Raw genomic sequence first — 15,788 nt, 5'->3', positions numbered from 1 at the left:
AGGTGTTCTGAATTTCTTCCAGGTTTTTGAAAGTTTTCTAATCTGTTTTAAGTTCAAAATCAAGTTTAAGGTCAAAAACTGTAATGAGAGATACTTAAAACTTTCTTTAATGTTTTTTATTTATAATCCGTTTTTTTGATTTCTAAAATAAAAATTATGTCAACAAATTTTTGTGTCAAATCGAAATTTTACTATTAACATGAAATACCTGTTTAAAAATCCATGTTTTTCAGTGAATATTGTTTTTTTCAATATATAGATTTTTTTTTCTTAAGTTCTAGGTTTTTTTGGCAGCCCTGATATGAAGGTATAAACAATAAAGAGCAAACATATACTATTTATTACATACGACCACGATATATAAAAAAAATATTTGAATGAAAAAACATCAGTTTCAATAATATGCAACCTATAATAAACCAAGTTAAATTATTTTCGCTAAATAAAATGAACAAACGGCAAACTGTTTTGTTGTAACAGCAGCAACAAAATATTCAGTTCAAATATCAGTCCAAATAAAATCGTAAAAAATTAATACATTTCAAAGTTTACATCGCAATCATAATAGTTTTTTTTATTTTAAAGCTTTTCAAAATATGTTCTTGAATACCACAAAAGACTTTTAATAAATTTTACGTAAAATTTAAGTATGAGCATTGATGTTAGTTAGTGAACGCAATCGTTTCTAAATGTAATTGTTTCAAACAATCTAAAACTGTATTTTTCAAGTTTCTATCAATTAAATATTACCGATTATTTTAACATTTGTACTTATTGATTCACAATCAAAATTAAATTTGTAAAAAAACTAAAACTTCTACAAAAAAATCAATTCGTACTACTTATTCAGTTTTTGTTCATCATCAAAAAAGTGTCAGTAGTTAAAATATTAAAAAAACTTTACACGAAAATTTTTACAACAAAAATATTGGGCCCCACTATGCAACAAAGGCATTGAAACAATTTGGACTTTTTTTAGCCGAAAAAGAAAGGTTTCAAGGGCTCGGAAATTTTAAACACAAAAGTTTATTTAAACTAGAGCCTCTTATGAAAGATAAACTTTTACAATGTCCAATAAAATAGTGTTGAAATGTATTTGAAATACAAATTTAAACAAAATAAAGTAGAGGCTATGGTATAAAAAAACTTTCATAAACCATGTATATATGTATAAGCAACTAAAATATTTTTTCTCTCAAAAATAAACTGAAGAGAAAGTGCACAATTTTTCATAAAATAAAAAACACATCGATGTTTTTTCGAACGCTTTGTTGATAACCACATACTAAGAACTTTTCACTTTTCTGCAGGTTTCACCGGTTGTGACGTCATAATTCGACTTGATGACGTGGCGTTTATGACGATACCTGGGAAAAACAATTTCGATTTATTTATTTGATCACGCACTTGTTCAGATTTTTTTTTCAACTATAAACATGCTAAATAATCTATGTAGCCAGTCCAAGAAAAAATTAAGTTTAATAAATAAAAATTTTTATCCAGTAATTATAAGAGTTAAAAATACAATTTAAAAAAAAATTAACTGTTTTCGATCTTTTTTGTTAAAAAATACCAATTTTTATTTCGTTTTTACATAAAGTTAAACAATAAAGAAATATTACGAAACGGTTCTTGGGAAATTTGTGTTTAATAATATTTTAATCATTTCAATCCTAACTATGTTAAGTAATCTTCGAAAAAAAACAAGCTTTTTATTTTTCATGGGAATTAAACACACGCGATTAAGTATTATGTGTAAAAAAACTTTTTTATAAAAAAAAAAGGCTCAACTAAAAATTTTTAATGTTAAATATATGATAATCTTTGACCGTACTAAACCAAATATATTTAAAATCTATTATAAACAAATATATTTAATTACAATTATATTTATTCTAATTATTATATTTAATTCTTAACACGTAGCCATCTGAAATCCAATAAAATAAATTAAAGTTAAATGATGTAGATTAAAAAAATTTTTTTTTTTTTATTTTTATCTCTCTTATTTTTTAACTTAGATTGTTAGACTGCTCAGAAATAAGATAAATTATAATAACCAAATAATTAAGCATGTCTATAATATTCTACTGTTTAGTATCTAATTACAAAGTTATAATGTAAGCTTTGGTAGTATTATTACGTCATAATAATAAACTAAGTTGCAGAATTTAAAAACACACTTAAACTTTTCTTACAGCATTAAACATTAAATATATGTATCACACAAAAATGTTTGTGTTTTTTTTTTGAATTTTCTTCTCGACTGTAACTGTTCGGATAAAAGAAGTCCGGATAAGTGAATAAGAACGAATAACTTACAGTCTGTTCAGTAGTTTTTTTGGGTTTGTTGAAGTCTCCCCTCCCCCCGTTGTGGTAATTTCCCCTCCTCTGAAAGTTGTTGTACCCTCCGCGACCCTGGAAAATACAAATTAATTATCATATTATTTATTACAAAATTATTAATTATTATTATTACCTCAACACAGCTTGATGCTGAAATTCATGTTAAAAATTTATTTAAAATGTTTCCACAGCTTTAAATAGCAGGTTTTACAAATTAAAACTTTATTGTAAAATAATTGTACTAAAATTTATACAAATTATTGTAAACTCAAGTTTTTCAATTATATTTCGTCAAAACAATGTTTCTCTCGTTTGAAATAGTTGAAATCATCTGTTGAATGATAAAATATGTAAGTTTTTTTAATATTTACATGCAGAGGACATTAGGTTAAAGTTGAAATAAAACTGGCATTTGTAAGTAAAAATAACTAACATAAATTCTAAAACCATTAAATCAGCAGACATCAAATTTTTGTAAGAACAATTTCAACTTACAATGAATAATGTTTTATATTCTCACTACAGTTTTGTTATTGAAACAGTTCGACCAAAAAACAGTTCGAAAACTATGATCTAACGTTCGAGTAAATTTTGCACATAACTTATGATAATAATATATAAAATGACAATTGATCTAACGTTCGAGACTTATGATAATAAAATATATTAAAAATGACAATTTTAATGTTTAATTTTTAACAAGCACTCTTTTATTCGACGTAAAATTATTTTGGCGGGATTGAAAAAGTCGTAGATTAACAAACTTGCTTCTTAAAATGAATACTTTATCGAACTATTTATCTAGCTGCTTTGTACAAATTTTGTTGTGACGTAGTTACACAAACTTTTAAGGTTCAACTTGATTTTTCAAACTTTGAACTTTAGCATTTTAACTATATGCGTTTTATGTCATGTAAATTTGAAAATTATTAAAATTTCAAAATAAAAAATATACACCATAAGTAGTTGAAAACAACTACTATTTTTTAAATTTTATATTAACTTTTGTTTTACGTTGTTTTTAACCATTTATAAATACCTATTCATTTTTTATTGTAAAGTTTTCACAAAAATTATTAATTTTCGTTTAACTTGGTAACAGAAGTTAAGGTCGAACTAATTCCAAAAATTAAAACTTCCAAGTTTTATCAACTTGTCTTTTTGAAGGTTGTTTTAAATGAGTATTAAGATTTTTTATTAGATCTAAAGTGAGACAGAAATAATTAATACAATTTGTTCTGTATGCAAATTGTGAAGGCATTGAAAGCAGACCACAGAACACCAAGTAAAAAACGTGAGACTTTAGTTAATAATATAAATATAGAATATTCGCTTAAATTCTTATGTTTATTTTTTTCTTTGTTACAAATATTACCAACTCACTTGAGTTACAACAAAATATTCAGAGTTGGCCTAATAAAGAATAACATTTAAAGATTAAAACTATTCGGATCATGTACGTAACTTACCTTATACTTATTTTATACAAACATTAATAAATACAAAACTAAAATACAAACGGCAACATGAATTTTATGTGTTAATAATCAACAAGTATACAAAATTTTACACTTTCAAATGCTTCAAACACCTTTAAAAAGCAAGAAGGCAAATAAAAGTTTTGCAAACATTTAATTTGGTTAAAAACAAAATTCATATTGACTTGCTTTGAACGTATTAAGATGCACAAAAGTTTTTGTGTAAATCTTTTTGGAAGTTTTCTTTCAAATGGTTCCAGAGCTTAAAGAATTTTACTCAAATTCAGCAGAATTCACAGTGGCTTGTATTTGGACCGGAAATAACAATCAGATTTAGTGCACATTGCAAAAAGGCATCTTGTATGTTAGCATGCAGCAAACATAGATTGATGAAGTCAATAAGGATTTAAACTTTTGTCAATAAGGATTTAAACTTTAGTCAATAAGGAATTGGTCAACAACAAATGTGCCTTGCCAAATTCTGTCATGATCACTATTACTAAAACTGAAAATACACTTGGCAACCACAAATGTATTTTAAGTTGATACGAATTTCCTGATAGTAAGCAGCGTTACAAAGAAATGTGTATGAACAACACAACAAGAGATGAAAAAATTTTAAATGATTTTTTGTTCAAAATTCTAGTCTTTTTTTTCAATTTTCTCGAATTCCAGGTTTTTTGGCCTAAATTGTCAAAATACAGGTTTTTGACCCTCGTGATGCATTTAATCCAAAAATTAAAAAATAAAAAAGTTCATTCCGAAAATAATCCAACAATTCAAAAAAATAAATCACCTGATAGAAGTCGCCCCTGTCCTGGTAATAGTTGGTCCTTCTCCACCCGCCCCCGTTGTACCTTCCGCCCCTGTACCCCCCTCCCCTGTTGTAACCCCGGTAACCGCCCCTGTTGCCATGGTAACCGCCCCTGCCATGGTAACCGCCCCTGTTGTACCCTGTAGTTCCGAAAGTCTCGTTGTTCTTCCTGCGTTCCTCCCCGTACGACATGCGCTCCCTGGGAAATGTTTGAAATTCAGTGATAATTAAATATTTAAATATATATGTATTATTTAATGATACCTGTGAAATATTTAAAACAAAATTAAAATTTATTGATACAAAAACATGTAGTTTCATAAGCAGCTTGTCTGTGTGACTCATTATTGAAATGTTTAAATTAAATTTTAATATTTTTATTTAAAATAAAAATATTGAAAATAAAATAGGTTGCAAGTATAATTATCCTGAAGAGTTTGTATCGGGCGAAATGTGTGCAGTAACAACTATGACAGTTTTATTGAGTTACAAATATATGTTTGCAAAAACAGTTGATTGATTATACAATTGAGTTTCAAGTTCACCGTATGACAATTAGACTTAGATAAAAGAACTTTTTTATTAATAACTTATTTGTTCATTTCTTCAATCTATGTTTTTAGTCGACTATTCTGTTTTGTATATTTTTATTTCAAACTTAACATAGAGCGTAAACAAAAATACACCTATATGACATATCGAGTTGATTAGTTTTTTAAAAACCTATTTTCATAATAATGATAAAAAATTAATCTAAGTATTTAGTTGTTAACGTTAATGAGTCAACTACTTTAATTTGGTCATTATCATTTTGTAATCACTTATATCAATCAACATAAAAGAATCAAAAAATTTATTTTTATTTGTCTCATATTTCAATGAATGCCACTTAAAACTAGTGATATAGACTCACTATCCGGGTCCGGATCCGGCCGGATATTTCCATTTTTGTCTGATATCCGGATCCGGCCGGATCTTGATATGAAAAAAAAGTCCGGATTCGGTTCCGGCCGGATTCTAATTTGAAAAAAAAGTCCGGATCCGGGTCCGGCCGGACCCGAAATTGTGAGTCCGGTACATCACTACTTAAAACTTGATCATGACATTCTGACGTAAATATGAAATTAATTTGTTATTTGAATGCGTGTTTGTGGGTGAATGAGAAATTGTAGTTTGTGATTTTGGAAGCTTTTTCAATTTTATAGACAATTTTTATGTGAGAGAACAATAATTTAATATAAAAATTCATACTAGTCATATTACTTTCAACTAGAAATAAAGTAAATATTTGGAAACATTGCTAAAAATTTTAATTAGTTTTAAAACTTTGTATATTCAACAATTATCATATAATTCTTTTTTCTTTGCTTTTTATTCTGCAATCATTTAAATATTAAATAAATTTTATCTTAACTTTTTGTCCTATCATGTATTGAAAAATTTTAATAAACAAAATATGTATAAATCAATAATTCATTTTAATAATTTCTATCTTTAAACAATACTTGTTTATTTTACAATTAATATTACCAAAAAAAGATTTAGTTACATAATGTAAATTTTTTACAGCTTTTCAAATAAAAAAATTAATATGCAATAAACCCTCTAGGATTATTAAGGTCTTATCATCAACAAATTACTAAATTTCGTCATAATTTATCAATAAATATATATTCATTCTTCTAGCTTGATAACACTTTAATACATTTCACCCAAAGATTACAAGTCGACAAAGATACAAAAGTAGTATTATCAAAGAAAGCTTAGTTTTGTCGTAATTCATCAAGAAAATAACTAATTTAACATATTGATGTTTCTAACTTCAATAATATTTTAATAATATTACTTACCCTCTCGGATTGTTAGTCTCGCAAGTGATATTATCGAAGAAAGATTTGCTTTTGTCGTAAAATTTCTTCTCTTCTTTCTCCTCCTCAACACTTTCTTCTCCCTCTTCGGTTGAAACTTCGGATCCCTCCTCCTTCTTTTCATCCTTGTCTTTTCCTGTAAAACAATTCGAAATTAAAGAATATATATTCATAATGCTGCTCTTAAATAAAAAAATTCTTCTTGGTTTTTACTGTAAAACAATATGAGAATAATAAAATTCGAAATTAAAGAATATATATTCATAGTACTGCTCTTAAACAAAATAAATTTCTTCTTGGTTTTTGCCTGAAAAATAGCATAAAAATAATAACATTCGAAATAAAAGAATTTATATTCATAATACTGGTCTTAAAAATTTTAACTTCCTCTATGCTTTGTTGCCTATATGATACTTTTCAAGAACCAAGTAAAACCAATGACAGAGGTTTTTATATTTTCCGCGCATTTTGAATGGATATATTTACATTTTAATATATTCATCAAGTATAAAATCAAATTTAAAACGAGCTTTGGCGAGATAAATGCGGCATTTTGGTCAAGTGTGATTTGAAATATCCAAACAAGACAATTGAAATATTTTTCAAAGGTCGTGGAGAGTTGAAACATTTTCAAATGGTTATAGCTCAGTTTTACATGTTCATAACTTCATAAACTTTTTTAAAATACACCAGTATCACTCTATGTCGATTTTAGTTATTGTGAAATATATTGATTTGATTAATAAACCGAAAAATAGTAGTATTAGTCAGTTAAAAACAAGTCAGTAACATTAAACCTCTTTCTCACTTCTTTAGGGAATCTAATAACAGGGTTCCACTAAATTTGAAAAAAAAATTATAGAAAATTTATAAAATAAAGCAAATTCATTAAAAAAACTATTAAAAAAACAATGAACTATAAACGTTACGAATATATTTTTGAGGTACATAAATTAAAATATGTCATTAACTGATTAAAAGAACAGTCTTAGTAGAAATTTACGAAAGTTCAAGGGCTTGTGAGCTCTAACTTTAGTTAAATTAGCAAATTTTAGACAAATTGCATTAAATATAAATAATGAAATATGTTATCCGCTAAGCGGCGCCATGGAGCAACAGATTTGTAATGAGATAGCGGAGATTTAGAATTAAATGAAAACTAAAACTTTTTTACGTTTTTTTCACCACACGGCGTCAATGTTTTGGCTTTGAAATTTCAACCACCAACTAAAAAAACGTAATTTTAAGGGATTTCTAAGGATTTTCAAATTTTTTACCCTGGACAGTTTAGGGAATTATAGAGATTTAAAGGGGAGTGGAAACCCTGTAATAATAATATATCTATATACATTTTATAAATTAACAAAACAAACTAATTAAACAAAACCTCTTTTTCAGTTCTTAAGGGGGTTTTTAATAATAAATTAACATAATTTCTTTTTAATATTAAACAAACCAGTAATATTAAGACTCTTCATTTAACTCTTTAGCCATGTCTTCTCTATTACTATTATTATATTTTTATTTTAAATAATTAACAAACCAGTAATATTTAAACTCTTTTTCAATTCTTTAGCCATATATATTAGTAACAAATAAATTTATACACAAAAATTTATCATTTAAAAACAAACCAGTAATATTAAGGCTCTTTTTCAATTCTTTGGCCATGTCTTCTTTGTTGAACAACTTGTTGTTTTCGTCGAAGTCGAAATCTTTCTCGAATGTCAGTTTGTGGTTGTTCCTACCTGTTTTGTATAAAAATTGAATTACCGATAATAATAATAATAAATTAATTACTGTTGACCAATGCTTGTTTTTGACAGGCCAGAATTATTATTACAGAAAAAGGTATGTTTCATGTCGAGCATAAAACATATAAACTTTGCCATCATTAACAGTATCCGAGACAACCTACGACCGGTTTCGTCCCGATACAGGGTTGCCACTCGTATTTTCCTTTTTTTTTCCACCTTCCAAATTTCTTCCAGGTTTTGTAAAAAAAATATTTTTAGGTCTATTTTTAGTTTAAAGTTACGTTTACAGTAAGAAACTGTGTTAAATAGTATAAAAAAATTGAAAAGATACTGTAAAGCTACTTTTTATAAAAAAAAAATTTGATGATAACAAATTATTTCTATTTATATGATAGATTTTTTTCCTTAATTGTCAAATTCCAGGTTTTCAGGTATAGTGGCAATCCTGTGATTAGGATGGCGCGAAGCATCTCAACTTTGTTTATGATGACCGTAACAAATACCAACATAAAATTTAAACAACTTACAGACTGTTAAGTTTTTTAATTTTTTTACAAATGGTACTTTTTATTAGTGTATTGTGCAGTAAGTAGTATTTTACACAAACAAACTTCATACAGAAATTATTGAATTATCTAAATGTTAACAGATGTTCGAACCCTGATTGGCGATTTGTCCGTTTCTCCTGTTCATCATCGGGCCTCCGCGACCTCCGCGATTTCCCATGTTACCCCTGTTGTTACCTGGAATAATAAAAATAATTTATATATATATATATTCCCGCGATTTCCCATGTTTCCTCTGTTATTACCTGGAAAAATAAAAATAATTGAAATAAATAAATATATATATATATATATTCCAACGATTTCCCATGTTACCTCTGTTATTACCTGGAATAATAAAAATAATTAATATATATATATATATATATTCCCACGATTACCTCTGTTATTACCTGGAATAATAAAAATATTATATAAATACATATTCCCACATTTATTAACAATTACAGTTATATAATATAGTATAATAAATATATATTCCAACAGTTACTTATATTGCCTCTGTTGTTACGTAGAAGAATATAATTTATAAAATATATATATATATATATATAAATATTCCCACGATTAACCATGTTACCTCTATTATTACCTGTGGAATTAGTATTAATATATAGTAATAATATATACTATTAAAATAAAATATTACTTCTGTGATTCAGGTTGATATTGGGGTTTCTATTGTTGTAATATATTAACCTGAATTTATAATAAAATAAAATATCACCTCTGTAATTCGGGTTGAAATCGGGATTTCTATTGTTGTTATATATTAACCTGAATTTATAATAAAATAAAATACAACCTCTGTAATTCGGGTTGAAATTCGGGTTCTATTGTTGTTATATATTAACCTAAATTTATAATAAAATAAAATATTACCTCTGTAATTCGGGTTGAAATTGGGGTTTCTATTCTTGTAATATATTAACCTGAATTTATAATAAAATAAAATATTACCTCTGTAATTCGGGTTGAAATTTCTATTGTTGTAATATATTAACCTGAATTTATAATAAAATAAAATAAAACCTCTGTAATTCGGGTTGAAATTGGGTTTTCTATTGTTGTAATATATTAACCTAAATTTATAACAAAATAAAATATTACCTCTGTAATTCGGGTTGAAATCGGGTTTCTATTGTTGTAATATATTAACCTAAATTTATAATAAAATAAAATATCACCTCTGTAATTCGGGTTGAAATTTCTGTTGTTGTAATATATTAACCTAAATTTATAATAAAATAAAATATTACCTCTGTAATTCGGGTTGAAATTGGGATTTCTATTGTTGTAATATATTAACCTAAATTTATAATAAAATAAAATATCACCTCTGTAATTCGGGTTGAAATTGGGATTTCTATTGTTGTAATATATTAACCTAAATTTATAATAAAATAAAATAAAACCTCTGTAATTCGGGTTGAATTTTCTGTCGTTGTAATATATTAACCTAAATTTATAACAAAATAAAATAAAACCTCTGTAATTCGGGTTGAAATTGGGGTTTCTGTTGTTGTAATATATTAACCTGAATTTATAATAAAATAAAATAAAACCTCTGTAATTCGGGTTGAAATTGGGGTTTCTGTTGTTGTAATATATCAACCTGAATTTATAATAAAATAAAATATCACCTCTGTAATTCGGGTTGAAATTTCTATTGTTGTAATATATCAACCTGAATTTATAATAAAATAAAATATTACCTCTGTAATTCGGGTTGAAATTGGGATTTCTATTGTTGTAATACCTCTGCTGCTGACCACTCTGTTGCATTCCTCCTGAAAAAATTTATCATTTTTAATTTAAAAATTAAAAACGTATGTAAAAATCAAGTCAGGAGAAAAAATATTTGTTAGTTTTTTGCTGCAATCAAATAAAAATAAACCTTTATACCTCCTGATAATAAAGTAGAAATTGTATAAAAATTTATCTATAAAAATCTAAAGTGAAAAATATTTGTAACAAAAATAAATAGAACAGAAAATATTCTAAACATCAATAAATAATCCAACTAACTAAAAACATATTTCTAAATTAATTTAATGTTTTTTTAATACAAAATAAAAACAAACCCCTGCCCTGGTTCATGCCACCCCTGTTGCCTTGCTGCATGGCGCCTCTAGTGTTGGCCCCCTGCTGCATACTGCCCCTGTTCATCTGCTGCTGACCCCTCATCTGGTTGTAGCGTTGCGGCTGTTGCCTGGCAACCTGGTTTCCCTGGTGACCTCCGGGCTGACCTACAAAAATATTCAAGAAGCCTGCGTGACACAAAACAGGAATATAAAAACTTCAGGTTGATTGTCAATTAAGAAACTACATATATATATTTTTTTCTGTTTTATTTATATACTTATATATATATTTATTTAAAATATAGACACTTCGTAGTGTGTCAGGGTTGCCTGACAAATATTTTTTTTTAATTTTCTACAGGTTTTTAAAATTTCCTCCAAAAAAACGAAAAAAATTCTTTATCTATATGATAGACTCAATTTCGTGTCAATTCGAAATTTGACTACTTTACATGTTAAATTGGTAAAAATTTCATTTTTTTTTTCAAAATTTACCAAACTTTGGGTTTTTCCAGGTTTTTTAACCTAACTGACAAATTCCAGGCCTTTCCAGGATTCTAAGTTTCCATGCAACCCTGGTGTGTTTGTTTTACAATATTTTGTTATGACTACATAAATTACTTACATATACATATTTTAACCATATACAACTGATGTTTATATTAAAAGTAAATAAAATAAATATAATTAATATTCACAACTGATGTTTATATTAAAAGTAAATAAAATAAATATAATTAATATTCAGCATTACAACTGATGTTTGTATTAAAAGTAAATAAAATAAATATAATTAATATTCACAACTGATGTTTATATTAAAAGTAAATAAAATAAATATAATTAATATTCACAACTGATGTTTATATTAAAAGTAAATAAAATAAATATAATTAATATTCAGCATTACAACTGATGTTTGTATTAAAAGTAAATAAAATAAATATAATTAATATTCACAACTGATGTTTATATTAAAAGTAAATAAAATAAATATAATTAATATTCACAACTGATGTTTATATTAAAAGTAAATAAAATAAATATAATTAATATTCACAACTGATGTTTGTATTAAAAGTAAATAAAATAAATATAATTAATATTCAGCAACTGATGTTTGTATTAAAAGTAAATAAAATAAATATAATTAATAATCAGCAACTGATGTTTATATTAAAAGTAAATAAAATAAATATAATTAATATTCACAACTGATGTTTGTATTAAAAGTAAATAAAATAAATATAATTAATATTCACAACTGATGTTTGTATTAAAAGTAAATAAAATAAATATAATTAATATTCAGCAACTGATGTTTGTATTAAAAGTAAATAAAATAAATATAATTAATATTCAACAACTTGTGTTTATATTAAAAGTAAATAAAATAAATATAATTAATATTCACAACTGATGTTTGTATTAAAAGTAAATAAAATAAATATAATTAATATTCAGCAACTGATGTTTATATTAAAAGTAAATAAAATAAATATAATTAATATTCACAACTGATGTTTATATTAAAAGTAAATAAAATAAATATAATTAATATTCACAACTGATGTTTATATTAAAAGTAAATAAAATAAATATAATTAATATTCACAACTGATGTTTGTATTAAAAGTAAATAAAATAAATATAATTAATATTCAGCAACTGGTGTTTGTATTAAAAGTAAATAAAATAAATATAATTAATATTCACAACTGATGTTTATATTAAAAGTAAATAAAATAAATATAATTAATATTCACAACTGATGTTTATATTAAAAGTAAATAAAATAAATATAATTAATATTCACAACTGATGTTTGTATTAAAAGTAAATAAAATAAATATAATTAATATTCAGCAACTGGTGTTTATGTTAAAAGTAAATAAAATAAATATAATTAATATTCACAACTGATGTTTGTATTAAAAGTAAATAAAATAAATATAATTAATATTCAGCAACTGATGTTTATATTAAAAGTAAATAAAATAAATATAATTAATATTCAGCAACTGATGTTTATATTAAAAGTAAATAAAATAAATATAATTAATATTCACAACTGATGTTTGTATTAAAAGTAAATAAAATAAATATAATTAATATTCACAACTGATGTTTGTATTAAAAGTAAATAAAATAAATATAATTAATATTCAGCATTACAACTGATGTTTGTATTAAAAGTAAATAAAATAAATATAATTAATATTCACAACTGATTTTTATATTAAAAGTAAATAAAATAAATATAATTAATATTCAGCAACTGATGTTTATATTAAAAGTAAATAAAATAAATATAATTAATATTCAGCATTACAACTGATGTTTATATTAAAAGTAAATAAAATAAATATAATTAACATTCACAACTGATGTTTGTATTAAAAGTAAATAAAATAAATATAATTAATATTCACAACTGATGTTTATATTAAAAGTAAATAAAATAAATATAATTAATATTCAGCAACTGATGTTTATATTAAAAGTAAATAAAATAAATATAATTAATATTCACAACTGATGTTTGTATTAAAAGTAAATAAAATAAATATAATTAATATTCACAACTGATGTTTATATTAAAAATAAATAAAATAAATATAATTAATATTCAGCAACTGATGTTTGTATTAAAAGTAAATAAAATAAATATAATTAATATTCACAACTGATGTTTGTATTAAAAGTAAATAAAATAAATATAATTAATATTCACAACTGATGTTTATATTAAAAGTAAATAAAATAAATATAATTAATATTCACAACTGATGTTTATATTAAAAATAAATAAAATAAATATAATTAATATTCACAACTGATGTTTATATTAAAAGTAAATAAAATAAATATAATTAATATTCACAACTGATGTTTATATTAAAAGTAAATAAAATAAATATAATTAATATTCACAACTGATGTTTGTATTAAAAGTAAATAAAATAAATATAATTAATATTCAGCAACTGGTGTTTATATTAAAAGTAAATAAAATAAATATAATTAATATTCAGCAACTGATGTTTATATTAAAAGTAAATAAAATAAATATAATTAATATTCAGCATTACAACTGATGTTTGTATTAAAAGTAAATAAAATAAATATAATTAATATTCACAACTGATGTTTATATTAAAAGTAAATAAAATAAATATAATTAATATTCAGCAACTGATGTTTATATTAAAAGTAAATAAAATAAATATAATTAATATTCAGCATTACAACTGATGTTTATATTAAAAGTAAATAAAATAAATATAATTAACATTCACAACTGATGTTTATATTAAAAGTAAATAAAATAAATATAATTAATATTCACAACTGATGTTTGTATTAAAAGTAAATAAAATAAATATAATTAATATTCACAACTGATGTTTATATTAAAAATAAATAAAATAAATATAATTAATATTCAGCAACTGATGTTTGTATTAAAAGTAAATAAAATAAATATAATTAATATTCACAACTGATGTTTGTATTAAAAGTAAATAAAATAAATATAATTAATATTCACAACTGATGTTTATATTAAAAGTAAATAAAATAAATACAATTAATATTCACAACTGATGTTTGTATTAAAAGTAAATAAAATAAATATAATTAATATTCACAACTGATGTTTGTATTAAAAGTAAATAAAATAAATATAATTAATATTCACAACTGATGTTTATATTAAAAGTAAATAAAATAAATATAATTAATATTCACAACTGATGTTTATATTAAAAGTAAATAAAATAAATATAATTAATATTCACAACTGATGTTTATATTAAAAGTAAATAAAATAAATATAATTAATATTCACAACTGATGTTTGTATTAAAAGTAAATAAAATAAATATAATTAATATTCAGCATTGAAACTGATGTTTATATTAAAAGTAAATAAAATAAATATAATTAATATTCACAACTGATGTTTATATTAAAAGTAAATAAAATAAATATAATTAATATTCAGCAACTGATGTTTATATTAAAAGTAAATAAAATAAATATAATTAATATTCACAACTGATGTTTATATTAAAAGTAAATAAAATAAATATAACTAATATTCAGCAACTGATGTTTATATTAAAAGTAAATAAAATAAATATAATTAATATTCAGCATTACAACTGATGTTTATATTAAAAGTAAATAAAATAAATATAATTAATATTCACAACTGATGTTTGTATTAAAAGTAAATAAAATAAATATAATTAATATTCAGCAACTGATGTTTATATTAAAAGTAAATAAAATAAATATAATTAATATTCAGCAACTGATGTTTATATTAAAAATAAATAAAATAAATATAATTAATATTCACAACTGATGTTTATATTAAAAGTAAATAAAATAAATATAATTAATATTCACAACTGATGTTTATATTAAAAATAAATAAAATAAATATAATTAATATTCACAACTGATGTTTATATTAAAAGTAAATAAAATAAATATAATTAATATTCACAACTGATGTTTGTATTAAAAGTAAATAAAATAAATATAATTAATATTCAGCAACTGATGTTTATATTAAAAGTAAATAAAATAAATATAATTAATATTCACAACTGATGTTTATATTAAAAGTAAATAAAATAAATATAATTAATATTCACAACTGATGTTTATATTAAAAGTAAATAAAATAAATATAATTAATATTCACAACTGATGTTTATATTAAAAATAAATAAAATAAATATAATTAATATTCACAACTGATGTTTATATTAAAAGTAAATAAAATAAATATAATTAATATTCACAACTGATGTTTGTATTAAAAGTAAATAAAATAAATATAATTAATATTCAGCAACTGAT

At 23.1% G+C, this 15,788-nt stretch overlaps 1 protein-coding gene across 1 annotated transcript in view; it reads right to left on the bottom strand.

Moving 5' to 3' along the window:
- Window positions 1-321: 321 nt before the first annotated feature.
- LOC145849555 (uncharacterized) overlaps window positions 322-15,788 on the bottom strand; it is a 38,505-nt gene continuing 23,038 nt past the window's right edge. Inside the window, exons 9-16 of the mRNA XM_082954506.1 lie at window positions 10,914-11,078; window positions 10,545-10,619; window positions 8,923-9,006; window positions 8,141-8,254; window positions 6,489-6,642; window positions 4,621-4,837; window positions 2,323-2,418; window positions 322-1,367 (exon numbers count right to left, since the gene is read on the bottom strand). Of these exons, the coding sequence (XP_082810632.1) occupies window positions 1,356-1,367; window positions 2,323-2,418; window positions 4,621-4,837; window positions 6,489-6,642; window positions 8,141-8,254; window positions 8,923-9,006; window positions 10,545-10,619; window positions 10,914-11,078 (917 nt within the window). The 3' untranslated portion in view covers window positions 322-1,355. The remainder of the gene's footprint in view (window positions 1,368-2,322; window positions 2,419-4,620; window positions 4,838-6,488; window positions 6,643-8,140; window positions 8,255-8,922; window positions 9,007-10,544; window positions 10,620-10,913; window positions 11,079-15,788) is intronic.

Source organism: Thalia democratica, chromosome 2, assembly GCF_965202585.1.
Source record: "Thalia democratica chromosome 2, ktThaDemo2.hap1.1, whole genome shotgun sequence".
Lineage (NCBI taxonomy): Eukaryota > Metazoa > Chordata > Thaliacea > Salpida > Salpidae > Thalia > Thalia democratica.
Note: the sequence above shows the minus strand (reverse complement) of the source record. Positions and strands in the feature narration are given on the sequence as shown.